This window comes from Apteryx rowi, unplaced genomic scaffold (assembly GCF_003343035.1).
Source record: "Apteryx rowi isolate R43461 unplaced genomic scaffold, aptRow1 scaffold_598, whole genome shotgun sequence".
Lineage (NCBI taxonomy): Eukaryota > Metazoa > Chordata > Aves > Apterygiformes > Apterygidae > Apteryx > Apteryx rowi.
In genome coordinates this window covers 500,515-527,943 of record NW_020450869.1, presented here as the reverse complement: position 1 = coordinate 527,943, position 27,429 = coordinate 500,515, and the positions used below count along the sequence as shown (strand labels likewise).

Genomic DNA, 27,429 nt, shown 5'->3' with positions numbered 1-27,429 from the left:
ATCTGCCTATACCACATTGTTTATGTACCTACTGCTCAGCAGGTCTGGATAAGTCCTGTGCATGTCTCCAAAATAATGTTTTTATACTGGTATTTTGCAACCAGTTCATTTGAGATCTGCAGTACAGTTCTCTGTTTATTTCATAAATTTGGAAGTAATGCTTTTGTGAATGAAGCTGGTTCAAGAAGCATTTCTGCACGAGTGGAGAGTACCTGTGCTAAACCTAATGTAGCTCTAGAAGAAAGCTGGTAGTAGTGTCAACATAGTCTTTCACTGTTGCATTTCTCTTTTGTTCTGTGCTAACTTCTAGTAATCGGAGAACAGCTGTGCATGGCCCTTGAAAGGGGGTTTATAAAGGGCTGGGAGCAGAGAGGTGAGAGCTAGTGAGTGTGACCCCAAACCCTGGAATCTCAGTTAGTTTTGACTAGCTTTTGCTGTGTTTCTAGGTGAATAAGATCCAGCCACAAGGATAGAGCATCAAGATGCCAAAACACGTAATGTGGAGAAAACAGTGACTCAGTACAGACCGGATGGATGTGGGGACATAATTACAGTGTAAAATCAGTCTGCAGCAGTTGGTGTGCCTCAGCTCAGTGGCAATTTTGGCTCCCCCTTCCTTATGCTGTGGGGTAGGAAGGCTTAGAGAAGCCCGCACTCAGTGCAGTGTAGAGTCACAGCTCCTGAAGCCTGTTGGGATTAGGTGTGGGGAAGGGGATAGGCCAAACATATCCACCTATTTCAACTGTGGTCCATGGGAGAGTTGCAAAGGTTCATTCTGTGAGAGAATTTGCAGTTTGAAAATCTTCAGCTCCTTTGCTGTTCTCAGCAGTTGAGCAAATATTTTCAGATACTTAGAAGTACTAAACTTGGGATGAGAGGAGGGATCTTTATTGCAGTAGCTGAGAGAGTGGAAGTCTTTGCTTGAAGCTGCACTCTTCTTCATGGCTACCTTCTGTAATGTAACCTTTCCTACTTCTGACTTGAGAACAGATTTTGAAGAAACATGTGAATAGTTCTTTGCTATATGGATCAAAGAATTCCTCAAGAATTTTGATCAGTGGTTTAATCTTACAACAGGAACGAAAGTATTAAGTCGCTGGTGGTTCCGTCTCCTGTGAACCAGAGGATGCTGAGGCGAGTCTTCTGCTGGAGTGCAATGAATGGTTTCTGCCTAAGGGTCTTCTCTCTGGAAAAAGCTTCAGCTACTGTTATCACAACACTTTGGAGTGCTAAAATAGGAAAGTATTATGAAAAGTCCTTTTTCCATTCCCTCTTCTGTGATGAGGGAGAAATACTTAAAAAGAAGAAAAAGGGAAATGTAAGATTACAGAAGTTGGGTGAAGCACTAAGAGCAAATATTGTACCAGAAATTCTTTCTAGAATATTCATAATTATTAACTTTAAGATGACACTTCACCTTTTAATATATTCTTATGCAAATTTTTGTTGAAAATAAATTTCAGCAAATAACTTCAAATAAATATATATTCTAAATGAAGATGTCTGCAGTTTGTGGGGGGTTTTTTTGTTTTATACAGTTATTTTTTGTGTTGAGCTCTTTTTTAAAGAATCTGAATAAAACCTAACAATTGCCTTAAAGTCTATCTTGACAGTACATTTTTTAACAATAATATTGGGAGCATTTTAGGTTCCCTATTTCTCTTTCAAAGTTGACTTTATATACTTCCCAAGGGTATGGCCAAGTGAGCAGGATTTTGATATATGAAAGTTTTGAGTTGGATTTCATACAACCATATAATGCTCTAGTCCCTAAAGCACAGGTTTTCTTCTTGTTGTTCTTACATAGGCAATAATTTGCTTGTAGACAGAGTGGTAGAAGCTAGAGCCAGACATTAAGAAATTCATGTCAGAGAAGCAATTTTTTTTTTCCCCCTCTCCATTCACATACTTGTTAGTGTAGCTTTTAAAGCATGTTTTGCCATCATGTTTTGTAAAGCAGCCTCTTTCAGTTACAGAACTCTGCACATAAATGCGTTTGTGGAAGTTGTTTGTAGTTGCGTATGTTTTAAAGGCCTACCGAGATTTATACACATTCACATGCAAATTTTGTTTGCCTTTGAGGTTTTTGGCAAGTTTTCGTTACCCATTAATTGTGAATTAGCAAGGTGGACATTTGTAGTGATTTTTGCTACAGTACAGACTTGACCGCAATAGTCCACATTTTACACTAACTGCTCAACTGGCTCGTCACACTGTTGTCAGCTGGGGCATATCCTGGAAGATTGTTTGGAAACTTTTGGCGAGCTGTCTGGTAGTGTAACTTAAATTTGACATAATTTAGCGGGAACCGTACACACGTAGTCAGGACTAATGCTTCACTGTTTTTGGATTGGACGTGCATAGAAAGAGAACATAGGCCACAGGAAAATGGGAAGCCTGGCTATGATGAAAGTAGAAGGGAGGGTGTAGAGCTTGTTTTTTGGCCATGTTATCTTAAAATGGCAGCTGGATGTCCATCAGAAAACGTCAGTCAAATTGAGATACTGATTTTGACAAAAAAGGCTAGAGTTGTGAGTTTTAACTCCTGTTGTCGACAAAAATGCATCTAAAACCACGTTTGACAAGGAGGGTCTAGCATCAGTTAAGCCCAGAAAGGTAAAAGGGGTGCCTGTGATGCTTAATTTTAAACTTTGAGTTAGATCTTAATTGAATAAAAATCTGATGCCTTTTTTGAAATGGATAGTATTTTGGCTCTCGTGGTAGGGAAATATAAAACTATTTCTGTTGAGGTTATATGTCTTGTGTTTAGCCCTTTCAGACATCAGCCAAGAGACTAACAGGTTCATTTTTACAAAATGGAAAGAAATACTCRCTAAATTCTGGTGGGAATGTTGCACATCTTCAGAGAATAAATGTGTCTATGCAGATTTTTGTCTGTTTCATGTATTCTTCCTCTGGAAAAAAAAAAAAACACCTTTATCTTTTTCAGTATTAAGCTATTATTATTATTGCCTGTTTCTCTTTCCTACATATTCATGATAAAAAATTTCAGTTCCGCACAATGGTAAATTTTTAAGAGCATGTTTTTATAGTCACCTCTGGTTATACTGTGCTTTATAATAAGCAGAAGTACATGTTCATGAAGAAATAGATTAAACGTCATTTCAAGTTTTAGCTTTTGGGGGAAGCTAAAAGGAAGTATGTAATGTCTTCAAATACATTTCAGTGAAATAAGCTGAAAAATGCTAGTATGTCCACTGTAAAAGTTTTTATTTAGTTAAATGAAGTCTATTACTGTAAAAACATTCATCCTAGGGATTTTTGCATTCTATTCATTATCCCTTACTAGTAGATCATAATATGAAAAATGCATAATTATCAGACTTTGTGACACAGTTGGGAAAATAAAAGTATATATCTCAGATGAAATATTAACTTATATTCTGTTTTTCATAAACTATTTTAATTTGAGGAAGAAACGTAACTGGGAAGAATATACTTCGTGAAAATTTGGTGGCTAATTTGATTGTTGTTGTTTTTTGCAGAGTAAAAGTTCTGTGTTGTATTTTCCTTGAAATCTGTGGAAAACGAATGTGATCAGTTTGGCCTTGTCTCAAAGTAGGCTTAAATATTTTGGCACACAACAATATTTTACTTCTGAAAGCATATTTATGGTACTGTATACAGCTTACTAACATACATGTGAAATGTCATTTACAGGTGCTGACCTTAAAGAAAGAGCAAAAATGCACTCAAGTGAAGTTAGTTCTTTTGTCTCAAAAGCAAGAGCAACTATTAACGAAATGGGTAAGTAACCTCTCCTTCGAACAATGCCTCATTTAACTCTAACCTGGAAAGGTCGGATCAAAGGAATGATGTAAACGTGCATGAATAATTCTTGACACGTAATAGGATATCCACCACTATTCATACTGATGAGACAAATATGAATCATAGTGTGTTACTTTTTTAAATATGTCCTGTAGAATTTGACTTTATTTTCTAGAATTCTAGAAAAAGCTAAATTCCATCTGAAATAGAGTTGACTTATACTTCTTTCTTCGTGAAGGAATGATTGTTTTGTGACATCTAAGTGCTTTGGAATTTAATTTTTACTATTGTGTTCCTCTGTTTGGTATAATTAATACAGCCTTTAATATGTTTTAGAAACATGTTAGGAATCTAGTGTTGATAGAAAAGGTGCCATGTAAAATTTTGTTGAATGTACATCTGTTTTGTTGTAATAGAACTTGTTAACAGTCTGGGATTTTAATTCTATTTGATTTGTACCATTTCTTAATAGTAACTTCCCTGAAATCTTAAAATTAGGAATGCACCATCGAATCATTATATATCTATGGCTCTGCAGATGAATTTTAACATAATTTTTTCTTAATGTGGCATGGCCAATATGTTTTGTTAAAAGGAGAAGTGAAGTGTACCAACTTTGAAACAAGTCATTTTATTCATATGAATTATGTAAGCAACTTATTTTGTCATTTGATATTTTGGCATAGTCTGCAGAAAATTTTCGGTAAACCGCTGCCTTTTTAAAACCTTAAATATGTAATCATGCAGGTCTGCTGCATGATATTTACACTCCTTTTAAAGAAAATGTGTGTTGACACAAGTTACTGTGTTACATTATAGTGGTGTATGCTGTGTATATATGTTTAAGTAGTAAGAAGTTTGGAAGATGTAGTCTTACACTAATATCAGCAAACCTCTGCAACCAGTTTAGTCATTCCTGGTTTATATTGTTGAGAATGAGAACAAATATAAATTCCTGTAACCTAATTTAGGATATTACTTAACATTGCATTTAACCTAACTGAAATCCATGGAATATGAGATGGAGCAAAAAACTGCGCCTTGTTTTTAAATTTATGATGAATAAGGTAGTGATAGTGGGGAAAAAAAAAAAACCTCTGAGGAATAAATTGTTTCTGAGAGAGTGATTTTTTTAATGCATTTCCTTTATAACATTGGGCCGGATTCATATCTTTCTTTGGCAGAATGTTATGGATGGAAACCAGTAGGTTATGGCAGATAAATAACAGACTACTGAAGAACAAGTCTTTAATTGGGGACTTCATGGAGATATTTGAGTTCTTGAATTAATATCTTGTCTTTGAAGAGAAGCAGATCCTCAAGGTTCTTAAAAAAAAAAAAAAAAAAAAAATCAATAAAATATCCAGAAATGAATAGACCATTAATTTCCTTCAGCAGATACTGTATTTCATGTTGAAGTTAGTCCTCTCATTGGAATGCAAAGCAAGAGGCAACAAGTTGTTCCATTTGGTTACTTTGTAAGATTTTTTTTTTTTAGGCAAACTCCTTAGCTCTAAGCAATAATTTTTCAGCCTTTCTTGAACTGAAGTTGCTGAGAATACTTACTGCACTACTATTAATGTTTAAATAGAGGTAGTAGGCATTAAGATTTTTCCTTTTATTGGARTTAAGAGTACCTGTTTGTTTTTATTTTTAAGTGAGAAAATTCTTAAAAGCTGAAAAAATCTTTGGATTCTACATTCTTTACTGAATAACTGGAAAAGTATAAGCAGGGATTTGATGCTTTAATTTGCTTCAGAGCTGAAAGACTGTATGGCAAATGTTTGATTGTCTTCAACTTAATTAACTTGCCTGTGAGACTGTTTAAATACTGAGTATGTAAGCAAATTTCCAGTGTTATTTAGAAGGTTTACAATGGATCATTGCACTAACAGTGAATTACATGAAGTTTAAGAGACCAGAAATAGTACTGAGGGGTACTTTCATTCTTCTGTCTCCATTCTTTTCCTCAAGAAAGGAGCATGAAATTGTGAGTAAGTGAAATTGCGTATTTGAGAACATAAATCACTGAAATATCTAGATAGGAAGGTTTGTGAGGGGATGTAGCTAATTAGACAAGCTGTAAGCTGGAAAAGAGAAAAAAGACTTTGAACATAGCCCTTGGTAAATGTCTTAACAGCACTTTTGCTTATTTTGGGTGGAGGACTGTCTCTTTTTTGCCATTTCAGCTTTCTTAAAAAAAGGGGGGAGGGGGGCAAAAAAAGCCAGTTACTAAGTAGAAGGTTTTTTAATGGTAGCATGGTGTCTGGGTATCTCCTACTCACTGTTTTTGCATGCAAACTAATGGCAATTGGTTGTTCAGGATTAGAGAAGAATATTGCGATATCACTTCTAATGTTATTGTTCAATTTTCATACCATATATGTTTGGACAGTACACAAATAGGTGTATTTTAAAACCTGGAAATTAGATTGATGCATATGGTGTGATGCTGTATGATGACGCCCTGATGAATAGAAGTGAACATTAATTTTTTTTAGCAAGTCAGAGGTTCTCAGTTCTTCTTTTCTTCTTCTGAAGAAGTGGTCTGGCATTACAAAGTGCAACTTCGATGGAACTAGTGGGACACTGTATTTGCATTGGATTACTGGCAATGAATGAGCATATTGAAAATAAGCAGATCAAGGTATTTTTCCTGCCCAGCAACAACCAGAATGTTATGAGATGGTTAAAGAAGGAAAAGAATTCTCCAACGATTATTTGCTGCTGCACAAATGCTCTACAGCTAGGGAACAATATTTCCAATTTCCCACTTTGTTCTTTTTCTACCCAAGTTTAATGCTGTAATCTCATTTAAAATGTGTTCTACTGCTTGCTCTTCAGAAATAGGTCATGTTTTGATAATTCTGTTTGTGTTCAGCTGTCTGGCCTAGTAAGGAGATGTTTCTTTTTAACAGTGTTTTCAGAAAGAAAAAACATTGTTATCTCTGTAGATGAAATGCTTGAAAGTTGCTTATATCTTGAGTAACTGGATAAACTTAGTTTTTTAGAATTGACACATCCTGGCTTGCTTTAGTTGCTGTCAATTTCATGATGTTTAAAATCCTTGCATTAGTGGTTTTCTAGAAGGCTGCAGTATCATTTTTGGAATACAGCTACAGAAAGGAATTTTCTGGAAATTAAAAGCATACTGCACTTGTTTGTTACAGTATTTTTATGGGATTAATTTATAACTTCTTGCTAAATTTGGGTGAAGTATTAAGACTGCAGTAAATATCACTTAGTATAAAAATAAGCACTTGGAAAAAAGCTGAAAAAACTGTACTGAGCTATTAGTTGCAGCTCTAAGAGCTTTAAGTTGAGGGGAAAAAAATCAAAGCAGCTTCTATTTTTAGCAGTGATTGCTTTTGCTAAAATTATATCGGAGTTGTGTGGGTTGTCTTCCCCCCCCACCCCCCCTTAAGAGTAGGAATATGAGACTACTTGTCCATTAGTATATTCTGCCTTAAGGCTCTTCGTTACTGACGTAAGGCTGCTTTTACATTCAAGAAAGCTCAGAGAGAAAAACATTAATAGATCTCTTGAAAACATATACAACAAAACAAGCCGCCTGACAAAATGAAATCAAATCTTATGGACTCCCAGAAACCCCCCCCCCATTTTTTTTTTGACATTTTGGGGAGAAATGCCATCATTATGGGTCAGATCTTCAGCATATGTTATATGGAATAGCTCCCAATTAAATCCGTGCTCTTTTGTTTCTTTTTACTAGCTGTGGGGTCTGGGCTGTGGTATTACAATTGTATGTACGTTTTCAGCTGCAAAGCAAACTGAGGCTACAGAAGGAGCAGAATGCAATAAGCACTCATCACCAGAAAAATAACTTGTTTAACACAGGGAAAAAGTGAAACTACAGAAAAAATTTGGCCTAGGCAGATCTTAGTAATTGCTCAAGGTGAGGTTTGACCCCAACCTGTAACACGTGAGAAACACTGTTGGTTGTCAAAGCTCTTCTGAAGAACATAAAAGGCATTAAGTGCCTAAATCCCACTGGACGACAGTAGGAATTGGAGACTGACTTTCCTGGGTACTTTTGAAAATTCCAGCTGAAGCATGATCAAGCTTGGTTTTGTATCTCATTGGAAGGCAAAACAGCTTTCTAGTGGCCTGATGAAACCTAGAGCTGACCTGAGCTAAGAAGGGAGACCTTTTTACTGAAGCACTAATATTTGCTCAGTGGAAATAACTTTTTTTTTTTTTATCGGACATGTTCCACTCAAAACTTACGTTGCTTCGTTTATGACACCTGGTTAGTTTAAGTCCATAAGTTGTGATATGACTTAAAAAAGGTAATACTAAGTAACTTTGTTTAGACATAGCCTTCACAGGTATGATTATTTTTAACATATCCAACTTGAATGTGACTCTCCTGAATAAAAGCACCTTGCATTCAGTTACTTGCATTTTGTTTCCTTAACAATGATGGCTTTTTTATTGGGGTAAGCATTTCTTTTTATTCAAAGTAGCTATAAATCTATATAGACTGTCTGTGTGTGTCTGTGTGTGTATATGTATACACAGACACACACATAAATATATATATATATTCTCCTTAGCAGTATTCTTAGCAGTCTTCTGTCATTCTGGCTCTTCTCTGTGGTAACCAAACTTTTAATTTACCTAATAGAGTGCCCTTGCTCATCCTTCAAGAAAATAATCTATTCAGTAAAAAGTTTGGTTTTTGAGTATTAAAGATCATGCATTYTTGGAAATACTTGTTGTGCCAAACAATATGCTACAGGTTTTTTGAATGCAAGCTGTCAAAACTTGGTCCCAGAGGTTCCAAGAGTGGGATCAGAATTATACAATTTTCATTACTTCTGGTCTGTTAACTGCCATCATGCTTTCTTATGGTAAAGCCTCAAAAATAGGAAAGAAAGATCATTGAGGTCCAGTTCAGTGCCTTGTTTTAGGGGCTTCTGTGGAGCATTGCTGACTGTCTGGCATAAATCTGTTTTGTTCTCTGGTGCAGGTATGCCAAAAACATAGAAGTTAAATATGGTGAAAGAATGTTCCCTTGCATAGTAAACTGAATGTGAAATTTGATTCTTAAAATGTAGAATATTTAATCTTTGCTATGATATTTTATGTGTGTTAAGTTCCTAACTTCTAAATTTCACTTTCTTCTGCTCTCCAAAGGATATGTTGATGACTATTGCCTTTATTTTGAGGATTATTTACTACTTTGAGATTGCTTTAAGGATTTTCTTGAGTTTTTACAGTATGATTGATATTGCATAAAAATATGTATGTTGGAAAAGTCTGGATGGTGTGAGGAATGGTCCATAAATTTCCATCCAGTATTTAAGATGTTTTTGTAAAGGAGAAAGAAGGGATCCAAATTTGTTTCTGGACAAAATGGAGTAAAATGCATTTTGCAATTTCTTATGCAATCATATATTTATAGATCTTATGCAATACATGCTCAGCTTAAATTCATTCTGTAATAGCTGTTGTGCTATGAAATTTCACCTCACGCAGACATGCAGATGTTCCTAGTGAACAGATTTACAGCTTGATATATCACTTTTCTTTCTGTACCAAGAGATTTTGCACAGTTTCTTCCTTTAATAAACATGATTTTCACATGATACATCATATCAAGAGACTAAAATATTTGAGGGTAAGTATTTTGTCCTGATAGAACATTTGCTTATTTTGGAGCTTCAGGAACAGTGTGGGAATTAGCTGTATTAATTTCAAACTGTAATAGGTTTGCTGTTTACTTTGCTGCTGGTTATACAAATGAGTGAGAGTTTTAGAATTTGGTGATCCATTGTTAAATGAAGGATGATAGAAGTCTACTTTATGAAGACTACTTTCCACTGCCTGTGGCAGAAACGTGTAAACCAATTTGATTAGGTTTAGGAAGATGCTCAAAACCTCAGGAAAGTTTAAGGTGATAACTTTTGAAGCAACCATGATTTAAAATGGATATACAATTGCCTGTCACTTAAGGAAGGTACACATAATCCAGGAATGAATATTGGGCAGTTGGAAAAACTAACAAGTAGACTGTCTTGCCCAGACTAGGTGTTTGGTGAGTTTCTGATACAGAACCTACCAAAATGAGGGATGACGTTCTAGGGTTAGGTAAGAAAACTTACACTCAGACATTTTTATTTTCAACTTTATATCTTTGGTTTTATTGTTATAGATAAATCATACAAATCTCATGTTGTATATCATCTAGATCATAGTCTGTTTTTGACAAATATTTATCTCCTGATTACTCTGCTTCAAGAGACAACTGCATATATAACATCAACCAAATCCATCTGGATTTGCTGAAGGTAAATCTGGGCAGCAAAGATGGAGTGCTCTAGTTCAGTAATCCAGTGAGAAGAACCGTGAGCTTCTCTCTTGGGGAAATGCAGGTGCAGGCCATAACTTGAAAAAGCCTTCACTGGGAGGCTGAATGAACTATCAAAGATAGAAGTCATATATGACAAATGACAAATTTATAGCTGATGCTGCCATGCTTAGCACCCTCATTCTCAGACACCATGGTCTCCCTGTGTTGCTGAAGCTGTGAAAGGGCGATTTTTGGCACAGTGTTTCTTCTGCTATGGTATGCTGTTGCCTGTTCAGCTGAAGCACTATGCTCCAGCATGGCTAATATAGCCTAAGACTGCTAGTATTCTGAAGCACATTGCTGCGCCCTTGGTTGTTTTCCAGTAGTAGCTTTGATTTACTGCTTCTCTTGATGTTGAATTAATTTAAGATACCCTTTGACTAAGTATTGCCTGTTTCCTAAATAGACAGCGCTGTCCCTGCAGAGCTGAAAATATGTGCTTTGTCAAATAGCATTGGATTGTTTTTAATTAAAAAACACAGTTCTAAACTTTCTACCGTTATAATGCCAATGAGTGCAACATTAAACTTCTCTACCAAAATGTTTATTAGCTATTTATATGACAGTGTTGCTTCCAGGATTGTTCATGCACTTTTTTCTTCCCATAATAATAACTTTCTAAAACTTATTATACAAAGGACACAGAAACAGAGGGTGTGAATATTAGGATCAGCTGATTTTCCTTCCCACAGGTCTAAGGATTAGGGAAGGAGGTGGCTTTGCACAGCAGATCCTTTTCTTTGATCTCACTGCTGTTCAGTCTTGCCATGAATTAATATAGTCTTAGCTATAGTTTAAGTTTTCCCTCTGGTAGTAATTTCAAATGCTGTTCTGTGAGGAAAAGGGACTGTGCTCTGGATGTAGCTCTTTCATTTTCCTCCCACAAAAAAACTGCAAAAAGAGGTGTTCTGCATGGTCAAATTGTCTTTTGAGATCATTATAGCCAGGTTGCACACTGACTATTAAAACATGCCTCCAGTATGACCTGCTGCTGTCCACTGCTTCTGTCCCCTCTCAAGGGTGTCACATTACTTAGGCTTGATGTGTTGAGAAACTCTTCCCCTTCCTCATCCTGTTCAGGTTTGAATGTGAATGTTTCTGTCTCTGAATGAGAGGGAATAATTTGTTAGCTCTTTTGCCTTGCCTGCCTCAGTCTCTGGCCCTGTGCCTAGAACCAATTAATATTCAAAGGGCAGCAGCACCTGGCATGGTACAGAGAGTATTACGCTGCTCTGTGCTATCCAAGAAAACCTAGGCTAGTCGCTTGAGCCCAGCAATAGTTTTTGACTCCAGAATGGTTAAGTCTTACATCGAACATGGATTTTTATCTAGATGTGTACTGGATAGGAAGGTGGCCAGAACTGCTTTGATGATGTTACAGAGCTGGAATTTTTATTTGCTTGTTTGTTTTTTTTAAGCTTACTGTGAAACAGTTTTTTAGAGACTTCTTTGTTTCCTGTGTAGCRTTCAGTGAAGGAGCTGATTGAAAATATTACTTACTACATGAAGCTAATATAGAACTAAAGACATTTTAGCATTAGAGCAGTTGAAATTTAATTCCATGTTTCATTTAAGAGTGGAGAAAGTAACTAATATAGGAATATGATGAAATATTCATATGTATATGAAATATTGATGAAAACAGATACAGGAGAAAAATTTCTAGAAATGTTCAGCTAAAATGATCACGCTCTTTGGGATTTTCTTTATATTATGTCGAATGGGTTACTTATACTAGTACTAGAGGATGTGTTATCTTCACACTGTAAATGAAACAAGCATCCAATAAACAGACAAATGTAAGTCTTGTCCCATTGGGTTCTCTTAACTATTTGAAGTTATAGTTGTGCTATTGTTTGAATTTTATTTTCTGCGTGTGCTATACGAAAAAAGAAATTTAAACATAAGGTAGATTCTGTCCTCTAAGACTTACTTCATTATTGTTTTACTGAGGACAAAGTAAGACTACAAAAAGGAACATTAGTAAATATGAAGGTGGCTGTGGAGTCTATATATCAAACTGCAACGTATTACTGAAGATGAATGAAATATCCAAACTATTTTATATAGTACAAAAAAGTTCAAGAAAATCACAGGAGAGCTGGCTGTAGAGGAGAGCATCTCTCAGTCCCAGCACTTTCTTAGCTTTGGCTGCTATTATCAAGAATATAGAACACACTGTTCCCCATTACTTGTTGATTTTAAAAAAAAGTACTAAATAGAATATAATGTTCCTATACTAAGTCTTCTGTGTCAATTCAAAAATACTTTTACAGGCCACTTATAAGGGTTAGTGARTCAGTGAAAAAATGGGAAATTAATGGGATTCAGAGAGATGCTTTCAGAAAATCCTTTGGCTACTGTCATCCCTGGTAGCTGTTAATAAAGAGAAGATAAACTTTGCTAATATCTTTTGCCTAATAATCAACTGCAAACAGTCAACAGTAACCATTTTCATTAAAAAAAAAAAAAAAAAAGCAAAACTTCTTACAGGTATTAAAAACTAAAATTTCCGTGTGGCTTTTTCCTGCTACAAGTTATTTGCCTGAACTTTGAAAGTATGAAAGCAAAGGTAGTGATGTTCAAATAAATCTGGCAACTGTAGCAGTCTACTAAGCTTCTTACTCAAAACACAAGAATTAGAGGGTAGCTAATAGCCTTTTGCAGTTGTAACTGGCAAATGTATGGAAAATAATTTTCTGTATCTAAATGCATGTGTAGGCATTTCAGACTGAAAAGTGTGGTCATACTTTTGGACAAGGAGATATTTCTGTCTATTTTTTAAATAAGGGTAAACATATCAGTTACTGGGAGTAACCATTTTCCGTATGTTTGCATTTTGCAGTTCTCACAGCAAAAAAAATGACTTGACCAATCTCCTTTGACTACAAGTTCAGAGATTCAACAGCTATTTCAGTCTCTTTTAGCCAGTCTTATATGTTGCTACATGCCTTTTTTTTTTTGTTTTTTGGTTTTCCAGTGGACTTCATTGTGTTATGGTTATCCTGCAAAATGGATGAAAGCATTTTTTGAAGTAGTTGGTTTCTGTTAACTTTTTTCCTATGGAAAGGCCTTTTTTTGATAGCAGTGCTTATAGCTGAAAATGCAAGTGAGCTTTATTGTAGTGACTGCCAGACTTTATATCAGATTTTACAGGGCAAAGTAAATGCCTCAAAGACAACTGATATTCCTTTTCAAGTGCAAAGTTTGTATTCCATCCTAGTGACTTACTGTTGTTCTTTATGAAGATATCCCAAAAGGTGAAATTGAGATTTAGCATTCTGTGTGTGTTACAGCACTTTAAAACTATTTTTCTAGCTTCTTATGAAATAAATTAACTTACATAAAAGTGCACTGTTGTGATTAAAATTTTCCTAAAGTAAAGAATATTCAAGTTGTCTAACTACTTGGAGACTGCTTCTACTTGCCACTCAAAGTGCATGATTGTGTGCACTTTTATTTTTTGAGGGGAAGAATCTGAATTAGAGATAATCTCTTCTTGTGACATTGCTCTCTAAGCTAAAGATCTGGGTAGTTAACAGGGGGAAGAGAAATCTATTTAGGGTGATACTGAGTTATAGAACATGAATATTTAGGTATAGACTCAATTATTTTAAAACCAGATTAAAAAATCCTTTTGTAGTAATTACAGCATGCTAGCGTATAGTTTTAAATCATCACTAATACTGGCTCAAATTTTGTATTTATGCCTGTGGCCCTCTGAAAATTGTTTCCTAATCTGCAACCAGAAAACTTGCAGTGTTTGAGTTAGGAAAGGAACTCTATATAGCAACAGAACTTGCACCTTTCTCCATTGTTGGTGGAGGAATTGGCCCATAGACGGGGGTCGCACTTGAAGTGTTACGTGATTTTAAGCTGTTGTTAGTAGATCTTCAGATGATACAAAAAGTCTTCACTGAAGATAAATAATACGTAATGCATTGTTTTCTAATAATAAAATAATAAACCCCAAATTTGATAATTCTTCCATTGACATTTTCACTGTATATTTTGACTACTTTTGTTTCTTTCTTGCTTTCCAAATGGCTGGCCCATTAGTTATGCAATCTGCAAACAGGTGTTTAGCTGTGTTTAGTCATTTTTGGGGTAGGTGACCAGTTGTTTCCTTAATTAGAAGGCGCCATTACTGTTACTACTTTCAAATGGATATACTGAGAAACAAATTAGAAAGTTTCTTTCAGTAAGGTAAGATTTAAAGGTTTATCTTGTGCTGCAGGCAGGAGAATGCAAATATTTGCTACACTTTCTTCATCTGCTTGAGTTTGATAATGAATTGCACAACTTTTTATATATCCTTCAATTTATAGCATGCTTTCTTCCAGTATACCATATAATACTTGGAGTATGCAGGGTATTTTTAGACAGTTCATCTTTCTTTCTTTATGCTTTATGGGATCCATTATTCAAGAGGAAAAATAAGCTGCTAGAAATGACACTTGAAGTTGCTTGTCCTAGTGAGTTACGCACTAAACAAACATGATTTGTCAAATAATCGGAAATGCAACTGTGGAATAAGTAGCTTGGAGAAGTGCATTTCTCCATTCTGATTCTCATTCTATTCTGTCAGAACTCAACTGTGCTGTCACATAAACTTGAATTCTGTTGCTACTCATAGCTTAGTTGGAAGCTCTCCCAGTTTTTGATAGGAGTACTGTCACTACCTTCCTAAAGTCAGTCCTGGAAAACAAGAATTCTTCTTCTTGGACCACTAACTGTCTGTTCATAATTAAAGAAAAGACAAGTTAGGCTTACAAATCTTGTGTCTGGATCAGTAGGGGCTAAAGGCAGTGACCTGTACTGCTTTACTTCTGAATAACCAATCTTTCTGAGGGTTGATTGCCAAAGATCACCGAAGTGAGAAACTAGGCTTGACAGTAAGGACTCTTTCAGGATTGTCCAGGTGCTAAAAGGGGAGTAACTAGGGGAGTGACGTGACTGTGGCCTTCAGTTTGGCATTTCACATCAAATATTTTAAAAGGAAAACTTTTGAAGTGGGGCTCCGTTTGAATGTTGCTAAATCCCAAATTCTGACTGCTATGCTTAAGACAAGTAATTCCAATTCAAATAATCTATAGCAGGCTACTTTGAAGATAGAGGCTAATTATGTCTCAAGGACATTTATAACTTGTGTATTGTTAGGGCTCAAATGGGATTCCATGATTTTTTTTTTTTTCATTGGTTCATAGAAATGTTACTGCACTAACAGGGGGGACCTTTACTTCCAGGACTACAAATTCTAGGTCTGCTGGATCTTCTGTTCTTTAATAGTGGCTGTGTACGCCTCTGTATCCTACCTGTAGGAAGGAAGCAAGGAATAGCACAGGTCTCTTCAGGTTGATTGTTTGAAACTGCCATCAAGCTACATATGCACGGCTCTCATAAAAAGCTCGCTGGTGTGTAAGAAGCCTACAACTTACAATTTTCCACCTAGTTTGAGAAAATTTCTTCCTTTTGTACAGATATGTATTGCAGTTGCTTACAGAGGGTACTACAGGTATAAATTTACTTAGCAAGCAAGAAAGAGCCACTCTTATGAGGTCAGTCTCAAGATTTGATACTTTCTAAATCATTACCTCTACATTAATCTCTCTATATACACAGTCATCTGTGTTACACACACTAATTTTGTTAAATTATTTTGTGCATCTTTTATGTATGTTTCTAATTTCTTTTGCAGACTTTATGCAGCTTATGATTTTATGTTGATAAACCCATATCGCATTTTGAGTCTGGCTCTAATGATCAGTTGTACAAAATCTTGTCTTAAATTTATATCCATTATCTATAGCATGACAAAATTGTAGAATGCTTTAGAATAAAAGTATTGAGCTGATGGACAAGGCTTTAAATAGGTTTTGCCTGTCATTTGTAGCAAGTGAGTCTTGCCATGTAAAACTATTGTGGAGACTGACCTGTCTATTTACTCAATTTAGCACTTTTAAAATTTGAGCCATACAACTCAGTTAAATCTGCAGGGCCTGATTTTCACCCCCACCCACCCCCCGCCAAATCTCATCTGGGTTTCTTACAAGCTAAGCGGTTTCAGCTATTGTTTATTAAAAATATGAAGATAAACATGAACAAGTGTCTGTCTTTTGTGGTACAAAATGTGAAAATTCCAAGAAGCTTTACCCTTGGTATTAAGTTTTAATGACTTAGAAACTCATTTTTTAATCCAGAGCAATTGCTAACTTATTTCCAAATCTTTTTCTTTTCCTAATACTTCACAGAATGATGTTAGATGGGTTTATTTTTTTAGTTCTTTTCTTATGTGGCATTAGGACAGAGCTGTAAAGAATTGTAAAGAATTTGTATAATACTTTAAAGGGTCACTCATTGTCAGCTTTCACGTGTGAGGTGTCCCTTTAAATTAATATCCTTGAAGTGATGAAGTTTAACATATGGTGACGTCCGAACTACTTTTTCTTCCCGTGAATTAAGAAATTTAGTATTTTTTATTAGGAGTTGTGGTTGTAATTCTTGAAACCAAGCTATTTTTATAATACTGTTCTACCGTGAGTTTCATTTCTGTTTGTAGTAGTGTACTTGGATTATACCATAGCTAAAACTGGAAGTTACTCATCACAGGGAAAGTAGTTTGCCTTATTAGTCCTGCAAAAAGTTTGTAACTAGTACTCAGGATATTATTTGCTAATCTCTCAAGAATGGAAAATCCATGTRGCCAGAAATTCCTGGAAGCTGCAGTTAATGATTATTATGCCTTCGTCTTCAGGCAAATGATTTTTCAGTTACTGGTAGCAGAGGAAGCTTCCTTTAAGAAAGCACTGTATCATCCATGAACTTTTAAAGCTAGATCGTATGGCATTGTACACTGCATGGATTGTCTGGTTCAGAGTGGCAGTATGTTTTTTGGTGAGCAATCTGGCCCTGCTGGAAATGAGATTTGCCTTCTCATCTTGTCCTCCCGTATCACTAAGAAAAAGTAGGTAGCAAAAAAGCAGATTTGACTTCCATTCCTCCGTCTCCTATTCTTCTGTGGTAGATGCCAAATATAATGGATATCCTGGAGTCTTTTAAGTGACTCCAAGCGCTTGATGTTGCAGACTGTAATCAGTCTTTTTTGGCGCTGGAGTTGATTCAGATCACCAGTTCTAAACCACCGAACAAGAGACTTTGATTTATAGCATCTATTTTAATTCTGAATAGCACTTATAACCTTTTGTTCTTTTTTTATTTTAAAGAAAATTTGATTCTTATTAGCTGTTAATCATAAAAGGATGTTGATTTGCTACTAAAAGTAGCATTTCACTCAATTTGATATTTTGTTTTGTTAACCAGTAGGGCAGCACTTGTTCATATACAAATTTACCTATGCTGATATAGATTAACATTTAATTGATATCTCTTAAAAATGAAATTATCTGACACTTAAGTCAGATTAAAAGAAAAAGTAAGCTTAATGAAACATTCTAGACTTAAAACTAGCTAGTTCGCTAAAAAGGAAATATTATTTGTATTTAATATTTTAAACTGATCATTTCTGGTCACATTATCCTTCTAGATTTTTAAAAAGGGAGATCTTATTCTCTCACACCTCATTTTCATTTATATTTTGGCAGCAGATTTTTCTTCTTTTTCAACTTCCAACTGAGATTGAAGTGGTCATTGAATTCAAGTAGCTGAAGCATTAAAGTGAAGAAAATATTTTCYTAACATCTGCAGAAAAAACTGTTGCTGTCAAGAGTTAGTTTAACATTTCAACAAGCTGTACACCCAAGTGTTCAGCTAATGAATTCCAACAGTTCATTGCTTTTGACTGTCTTTGAAATTTTAGTAGCAAAAATATACCACTTGAGTATTTTTTTTGGTATAGTCTAAAATTACTGATAGTTTGTAGTAAATGTAATATTAAATGTAATTAAAGCTGTAAACATGAGTTTATTTTTCATGGGAAAAAATGCATTTTTTTATCAGACTGCTTTGGGTTCATGATGCAGAAAAGAGTTTAAACCTGTTAGAGGTGAAGAGCAATACTTACAGTTGAATGCTTAATACTAGAATTCCTCATGTCAGAACACTGATGATAAACAAGTTAAATATACATTGTCATTGTCACACAGGCCTCTGGAGACCATGCTACCTGTCATGTATATGTGCAACATGTTTTTTTTTGTTTTGTTTTTAAAATGACTGAAGACTTGTTGGCTGCTGCTTTATAGCAGAAAGGGACCATGGTGGTGGCCGCATGACATCTGGGAATATTAAGACATGGAGAGCTTCCATCTATGCCATCATCACAGTTGCTAATAATTATGAGAGAACATCTCTGTTTCAACTGGGGGCTGTGGTTTGTGTATGTGGCTCTTCAAATATTCCTGTTTTGTTCTTTGGATAGATCTGCAATGCGTGGTGGGTTGGTTTTTTTTTTTTTTTTTTTTTTGAGTATACCAGTCAAGTTTTTGTCAAAACTGCGCAGAAGTTGAAGAAAAAGCCTTGCAATGCAGTTTGGCCTCAGAGTGATTAGGAGGGTGAGAGTGGGGTGTCAGCTTTTTGCCAAAGTGATGCTGAACAATGAGTTTTAAGATCTGCATTGCTGTTTTATGAAACTTTTTTCTCTGGTGTGACCACGATTTGAATAAAATGTAATAAAATAATGTTCCAGACATGATCTTTGTGAGGCAGGTGTTAACTGGTACTTTCTTTTTCAGCTAATCTGCCAGTACCTACTATTGCTGCAATAGATGGGACTGCCTTAGGTGGTGGCCTGGAACTGGCTTTAGCCTGTGACATAAGAGTGGCAGGTAAGCCTGAATCCTATTAATTGAACAAAGGATTATTAGTGTTGCAGAAGGCTTGACTAATCTTTGTCTTGGCAACAATCTTTTAAACTGATTTTGTATTCTGACACTGTTTAGGATCAATTATTTCTGAGCATTTTAGCAGAAACTTGACTGAAATAATTGCTGATGTTTAATTTCATGCCACTTATCACTGATAGCTAGAATATTTTTGTTGCGTGTTTTATCCTTCTTATGATCTTTGTCGTTAGCAGTATTCCCAGAAGTGTAGGTAGATATTTTGATATTTTATTTAATAATTAAAGTATTCTCCTCACTTGAAGAGTTCTAGATGGACCATTTGTTTTTATACAAACAGGTTGCAGGGGACAAGCAAAACTTGTTTGTGAGTTTATTATTAAACAAGCAGTTAAGCTGTTATAAAATAAGTGACAACAACACATGAAAAGAGGAACCTTGACCTACCCAGCTGTCAGAACTGTAAAGCCATTTGTTGGAAAGTAAATGGAAACTTAGTCCTGAACAGTTGCCAGTAACTCATAGTATGTTAAGCTGTTTGACCCTGAGGGAGTATTCAGTCAGCTAAAGAATTCATAATCATCAGAAACAGACATAGCCCCCATTTTAAGTTGTTAAATAATAGCTTTTTTACAAAAAAGCTAAACTTTACGTTCTACAAATAAGTCTGTTATTCACTCTGATGTCTTATTTGCATCACCTGTCATCTTATGTGACAATTAGGTACAAAACTTGCCTTGGTAGGAGTAGTTGGGTCTTTTAAGATCATTTGGATCTATTTATAGATTTTTCATAAGCAAATGCTTTTTAAGTGATTATTTGTACCTTATGAGGGAAACGTAATAAATTAACGCTCTTGTAGGTCTGCTGTTACATATTTCTGCAAGTTTTTTCGTACAGATCATAGTAAGAACTCACATTTAAATTTTGGTTTTCAGCCTCATCTGCTAAAATGGGCCTAGTTGAAACAAAGTTGGCAATCATTCCAGGTGCAGGTATGAATGTTTTGCTTTCATTACCATAGATAACAAAATAACATGTGCTTTGGGTACTTAGATTTGGATTGTTGTTTATGAATTTCTGCTTGCTTTTGTATTTCTATTAAGGATCATTGGCGTGTTTTTAAAGCTTATTGCTCATATCACTTACTGAAAATTAATTTTTTTTCTCATTTTAAGGAAGTGGCACTTGTGTATTATGCTTTTAATCAAAGTCTACATTAAGTCAGTCAGTATTGAGTGGCTTTGTAAATGAGATTTAATGTCATGATCTGAAGGCTGAGTAACTCTGGTCAGACTAGGAAAAAAGATAATGTTAAATATCAGTATACAAAAATGGTAATTTAATTAATGATCCGCTTTTGCATACCATCTGGTACTTCAGGATACAAATTCTGTTTTCATGCTGCTTGTGAATTGGTTGTAAAAAGTTTAAAAATGGAAACTATGGTTGTGAATGGATCTTTTGTCTTACCAACGTTTTTTTGAGATTTTTGAGGTACAAAAACTCTTAATACCTTTTTTTATTTGAAAGGCCAGTTGGCTTGCTTTTTCTGGATTCAGGATGAATGAAAGTTATAAAAAGGTATGCATAATGTTTGATGAGGCCTTTGTGTTAGGAAAGCATTTGTTTTTATTTTGTGGATAGACCATTCTTACTTTGAGACATCTGCTTTTCTGGGGAAAGGGCAATGATTTGAAAACAATCCCTCCCCGCCCTTGAGCTTTGACCGTCATTTCTGTAAGTTCTGGGGGAACTTTATACCCTTTCTTTATGCCTAGTTTCTTTCTGATGAGTGGAAACTATCTTGAAAACGCTAGCTCCAATTTCAATTGGTATTGTTGCAGCTCATTTTGAGAGAAAAGTAAAAACTACCATAATGGGAACACTGATAAGAACTTTGCGTAAGAAACAATCCCGTCACTAATATAGACAACTATCATACAATTTAAAATGCTCCATTATTATGGCTATTATTGAGTTGGGATTTCTCTCACTGTTTTCTCCCTGGCTTTTCTTTTTCTGTGTGTTCAAAGCTATGTTTTACATAAGGATAACTCTGAGTTCTAATGGCTGCTCCCTTCTTAGCAGTGGATAAAGACGAATCATATAGATAACTTTGAAGATAGATTTCCTTCTGGTGTTGTTGTCATGAGATAATATGCCTTGATGATAGGTCCTGGTGAAGAAATAGATGGATAGAAAATGCTGTTGTTTATCTTTGTAGTTATTTTTTTCTCCTCTGCCCCGTCTCCTTCCCTATATGAGGAATCCCACAGGATAATAGTACTGGAAGCATACTCTGCAGTCCATGAAATTCAGGTCGTGTTCTCCAGATAGTCTCAGTATTCTTCAATTTACTGAGATTGCCTCATGTTTCCTTGTCTTCAGTTATTTATAGATATATCAAACTTCTTTTGCTTTCATCTGAAATGCTAGGTGACTGACTCATAATGAGTTTCTTTGAAAGTTTCATTCAGAATGTTTTATTGCCATCAGAAGACTGAGGTTTGAAAAATATTTTGTTTTTCTCATCATAAAATAATGGAGTGATTTTTATCCACTGACATTAAAAACAAACAAAAGCAAAAGCTTTGGGGATGGATTTTTTTTTTTTTCTTCAGCTCCTTGAAATTGTGCCTCAGGTATTACCATGTTACAAGGTTTTTAAAACTTGCAAAGTTTTTGGATATGTTCAGTAAAGAATTTTTCCACATTCTTACCAGCCTTTCTGAGGACTCTTTTTGCTAAATGTATTTGAGCTTATTGCAACTTTTTCCTGATCAGCCTGCACTTGCACCAACCTTACTGAGCAATATGAACGTTCAGCCCTTCTCACCTCCAGTGATCCAACCAGTAACTGATCATGCTTCATGTCTTCAGAAAGTGAAGAATGAGGGAAAGGATTGTGCAGCCAAATGTGCCCAGTTGAACCCTAAACCTAGTTTTTGTGGATGAATCAAGTATTTTCTTATAATGCCTGCCTCCAGCTGCTCTGGGCCAAAGTAGGATTGGGCAGTGGAGCTGAAAAGAGAGCTGTAGCCATTAAGAGGTCTCAACAGGTTTCTGCTACCATCTAATATATCTGAAACTCACTGACAAAATATGTGTTGCTTCTTCCAAGCTGGTCCATACAGAATGACAATCTATTTCTGGCAGGTGACAGAGTAGAATAAACAGGAGTTGTATATGATAGATCTAGAGATTTCAACTCTAATGATAATTAATGTGGGTGTTTGAGGTCAAACGAAAAATTTCTTTCTTTTTTGTTTACTTTAAAAAAAACCCTGGGAATTTACCCATGCAAAGCTACACTAAAAGAATGTTATTAGAATTGAATAGTGAGGTATTACATGTTCAGGGCAGATCAGCTGTGACATTTTGGACCTTACTGTGTGAAGTGTTGCATGCCATCCTATTTTGAAATGTGATCATGAGAAGACTCAACTAGATGCTGTCTAGTGACAAACCTGTTTTAATATAAAGTTCCCAGGTGCAAGAAATTTTGCTTCTGATTATGCCCAAAAGTACTATAGCCTGTTGAAAGCTGAGGTTGAGCAGCAATTAATTAAATCCTGACTAATATTTGGAAATGAAGAGTTTCTCTATCGAAGTCTGCTGAGGGTCTCAACCAAGGAGGGATTTGTAGAGTATGCTTCGTCTGTGCTAACAGGTTGAGTCTCCTCAGAAAATTCATGGTGGACAGCAGAGAAAAAGTAAGTGGGAATGAGAGCAGTGCTTCCTTTTATACAATAGCTTCATGCATAGACCAGCTGCTCAGGATGTGAGAGAGGAGGACTGAATCTCTTGCTCTTGGAAGTTTAAATCCTGTTCTCTTTCCACCATGGAAAAAGCCTCAACTGGCAAACTGTGAGCTAGAGAAAGTAGAAAGGCTCTCCATTTTTCCTGTTCAATGCGTCCCACTGTCCAGAAAGGAAGTCAACATTTCGTGAATGAGCAGCAGTGTGTAACAAAGAGAACAACAGGGCTTGGTAACTTGGTGCTGGGGTGACTACCTCCCAGTGAACGTTAACATTTTCTGTTTTCGTTAGAAAGTCCTCCAATTGCTATTCATTGTACAAGTGGTCTTATGCCACCACAAGTATATATGCCAGACTGTTCATTTGTCTGTTTTCTTCCACACTTTTCCCCGTGAACTTTGGGTTTGTCGGGCAGTTTTGGTCAATTTGACTACAGGGCAGTGCTCTCAAAAGTAGGGAGTTCCTGGAATTGTATCAAAAGTAGGTGGCCAGATAAAGGGAATAACCTTTATTGTTCTCACAGAGGAAGTGTTTCAGCATAAACTCACCCGTTACTGGACATGAAGGAATCCACACCAGAGGGACGTATTATAGATGTTGCAGATAGGGAAAATGTTTCAGTCAGGAGACTCGTCTCACTGGAAGCAGTGAGTCTGTGTGAGCAATGAATTCAGACTTATTTTCTGTCTGGCAATGTAGTCTGTACAGAACTCAACTTCATGTAAGAAGAGTCTCTCTTGCACAAAAATCATGTTCTTTTTCTTCCCACTGTTATTTCCCAAACTGGAGTAAAAAGAAAGCAAACCTCTTATATTACTGTATGTTGTTTCTGCTGTCTCTCAACTTGCACAGGAAGTGTTTCACAGTGACGAGTTTCTTCTTGGCTGGAAATTGTCTCTTAGAGCAGATATTGTCCTTCCTTTTTCCACTTTGTGACTTTTTAAAGTTACCTCCATTCATAATTTATTTCTGTTGTTTATCTCCAGCCTATCACTGTGAGTGTCATACTGGGCCTGCAATAGAGAGAGGATGCCTTGCTGGCATATCTGCTTTTATTTACTTAGTATCTTATTTGGATACCACTCAATAATAGATGTGCTCTGAGGAGATAAAAATGCTGCCAACAGCATACTTGCACTTTCTTGCTCTGTTAATAGAATGGGGCACAATTGGTTGGACAAGGAGAAATGTCCTGTGCCAGTAGGAAGTGGGGAAGACAGGTATATATGAAAAAAACCTTATTTTTTGTTTTATGCAAATGCTTTTGGTGGGAATTTTATGTATAGAGCTAAGCTATTGGTATTCATCCACAATTATGTTTCCACATAAAAGGATAAAACAAAATAATGGAAAACTCAGTTGAAATTAATAGATTAATATCAGCAGATAATTTGACCCAGCTGGGTTAAAACTGTAGCTAACCCCTTTATACTTGCAACTTTCACACCTCTTTTTTATTTTGTTTTTGAAGACATTTTAATTTGCAGGACTTCATTCAAGTCATCAAAATAAATTGTCATCATTCTCCCCAATAAAAATATTGCTTCATTACAGAGCTGTCTCTACAAAACCTTGAAGAGTAACTCGATATCTTTAAAAATAAAATAAAAATCCAGCACATAATCCCCAGGAGTATGTTTTTCCTTGTCAATTTTCAATTTAAAAGCATATTATACCCAGAAGCCTTAAAAAACAAAAAAAAAAACCCAAACCCCCAAAACTTTGTTAATGTGAATCAACTATATCTTCTTTCTGTGTCTTAAAATTACTTTGGACATCTTTATTCAGATGTGAAACTGAAGCTATGTTATGTAGTATGCTGGACTTTTTCTTGTCTTCAAGATATATAGCAAGAGAGAGATTTAATTAAGCATTTGTGTTCTCTTTCTCTTTCCACTTTGGTAACAGTACTGTTTTGACTTTTCTGAATTTTAAAATGTGTTTGGGGAAGTTACGGTATTTGTGGATTATAAAAGGTGATGGAGGGAAAATACTGAAAAATCAGTTTTCTTTGCATGGAAATAAAATGAGAGTAAGCATGAAAGTTGGGTTTAGGTAATCACTGTGAATATTTATTATCTCCTATATTATTATTTTTCACTTTTAAAAACAGAATGAAGGTCGCTATTGGAGGATTTATTTTAAAATTTAAAAAAAATAATCCTATTTGATATGAGAAAGATGTCAAGGGTATTTCCAGATGTGACAAACTCATGCAGAAGAATGTGATCTTGCTAACAGCAGGAGTTGTGCAATTCAACCAAGTGTAAAGGTTAAATAAAATGTCAGATGTTTCAAGTTGAAATCTCACACACATTACAATAGTTAGCTTTATATACTGTAGTTTCAAACGTAATAGGAATAATTGCATTTGACAAATATTGAAAAATTAGTGTCACCATTCATGGTAGTATCTGAAATAGGACTTAGAAAATTTACTTTTTTTTTTTTTTAACTGTAGGTGCTACTTGATAGTATATGATTACATAGATATTTAGAAAGAAAAATCTGCTTGTTTCCTATAACTTTACCTCTTGCCTCTACACCCTTCCATCCCACCTGCATTTCTGCTCTCACTGCCCTCAGTCTTGTCTTCTCCTGTGCTTTTTTCCATAAACTCTTACTCTCCAATTCTTTTATATATATAAAAAAAATCTGTCTCATTACATAGAAGTACCCATTGAGTCCTCTTTCCCTTTTAAAGTTTCACTCTTAGTCCTGAACAACTAAGCAACTGATGGGAGGAAGAAGGAAAAAAAAAAAAATGAAATGGTCAGCTTTAAGAGGGTATCGCTTTTTCTCTTCAGCTGATCCATAAACTCCCTTGTAACTTCTTTTACTTCCCTTGCTTCCCTATCCCAATCTTATGTCAGATTTTAGTATTGTAAACCCCTCAAATTAACAGATGTTGGTAGAAGACAAGTTAAAATAAGCTACTGAATGGACATCTTCAGAATTTCATTGATGCTGTTCTTAAAAATTGATATGCTGGGGAACAACCAAGAAGATATACTACTTTTTTTTTAAACTAGTATGAAAGACTTTAAAAATTATTTTACTGAGGTCTAAAAGTGTCTGCTGAGCATTTGCAGTCCTATTATCATTTCATATAGTAAAAAAACTAAACTACTCTGTGAACATTTATCTGCTTTTTCTTTAATCATCTGAAGTCTCGATAGCTTTATTTGCATTTTAATATTTTGTAATGTTTATTTTACGCATCGTGTTAAATAAATGGCCTCAAGTAAAAAATCGCTAATAATATAGAAAACAGATGTTTGAACATCCACTCTTTTCTCAAAGTAATTAAACAAAATATGTAGAATGTTATTGGAGGGAGGTGAATTAGTTCTGCTTCTGTAAGTTAGAGAGAATTGTAGTTCTTATGTTTTCTTCTTTTCTTAAGTAAAAATAAGCTGATTTTCATCAAATGACTCATTTTCTCCCTGGCTTTATGATCAGTTCTAATGGTGATGATGTTGAGGCAGAATTTTAAAATGTCATGCAATACTTATTCTGCAAATGCTCAATACATAAAACTAATATTTTTCAAATTGTATTTACAGTCTATATTTGTAAACAGAATAGTTTGCAAGTAGTGGTAATGTGCTGCAGGAACACAAGATTGGAGAACTCCATGTCATCAGAACTGTTCCGCATATTCACATCAAACATACACTATTTATCTGTTTCGGAGGAATCCACAGAATAATCTGTGCTTTCTCCCTTTGCATCCTGGCTGCAGAATGCTTTCCAAAACCATCTAAGAAATGTAAGATTTATAGCTTAAACACACACACACACCAAAAAAACCAACTCATACATCCTCCTGGAAAAGGAAATATCAAGGCTGTCATCAATGTCGCAAGTGATTGCAATTGTATAGAATTTGTTATTTGAAATTTCAAGGTCGGTGTAAGGAAATTGACCCTTTTTGACATTCCTGTAGTTTCTGCTAGCACAGATTTCTTCCTGACCTACATTTGGAGATTGTCTTGTTTACAGACCAGAATTAACAATCAGATATTTGAAAAATTTTAAAATCACAAGGAACAATACTGCCCTCCCCTCCCATTGTACCTAATTAAAGTTAGTCCTTTGATGCTGCAGAGAAARGAGGAAATAAAACAAGAACAAAAGAAACCCCCAGAAGCCAAGTTGGGCATTAGAGTGAGAGAAGAGAAAGGGAATCTTCATGGCCCTGGAAGGCGAAGTATGGAAGGCCTGAAGCAGGAGAATAATGTGATTTAGATATGGAGAAAACAAACATTAGCTACGATCAATGATTAAGTCGTCTTTAAAGCTTTCTCATGTCTTGGGGACACCAGCAACATTGTGCTTTATGTCGAGATTGAAGTTCTGAGTTCTGCTGTTTTTATTAAAATTTAAGATTAGAATTTCATTCTTGCAACCTGAGCCAGTATCCAAACAATTGGAGGTAGGTAGAGATACAGTTATCAGTTGTTTTCCTCATTTTTATAGATATATTAGTATATTTGGTTTCAGCAGTTTTAAAATTGTATTGTGAGATTGATGGATTGCTCATTTTTGAATGACAGTCAGAAATATGAATAAAAGTGACAGAAGGTTTGATTTCTTCCCTCCTGCTTAAATCATGCAGATTTAAGCCCCATTCAAGTTCTGTCTAAGTGAGCGTGGGTTGTACTATCACACTCGTATCTTTTTCAGACCATTTCTGTGA

General features: G+C 35.4%; 1 protein-coding gene across 3 annotated transcripts in view; it reads left to right on the top strand.

Moving 5' to 3' along the window:
• Positions 1–446: 446 nt before the first annotated feature.
• The window catches only part of AUH (AU RNA binding methylglutaconyl-CoA hydratase), a 76,608-nt gene continuing 49,625 nt past the window's right edge, over positions 447–27,429 (top strand). Inside the window, exons 1-5 of one of the 3 annotated variants that reach the window (XR_003256202.1) lie at positions 447–578; positions 1,078–1,238; positions 3,682–3,768; positions 18,859–18,951; positions 19,905–19,961. Coding sequence is in view for 2 of the 3 variants with exons in the window: in XM_026082916.1 (XP_025938701.1) it covers positions 535–578; positions 1,078–1,238; positions 3,682–3,768; positions 18,859–18,951; positions 19,905–19,961 (442 nt within the window). In the remaining variant the exon portion in view is untranslated. The remainder of the gene's footprint in view (positions 579–1,077; positions 1,239–3,681; positions 3,769–18,858; positions 18,952–19,904; positions 19,962–27,429) is intronic. The other 2 variants (XM_026082916.1, XM_026082918.1) reach the window with 2 other exon arrangements.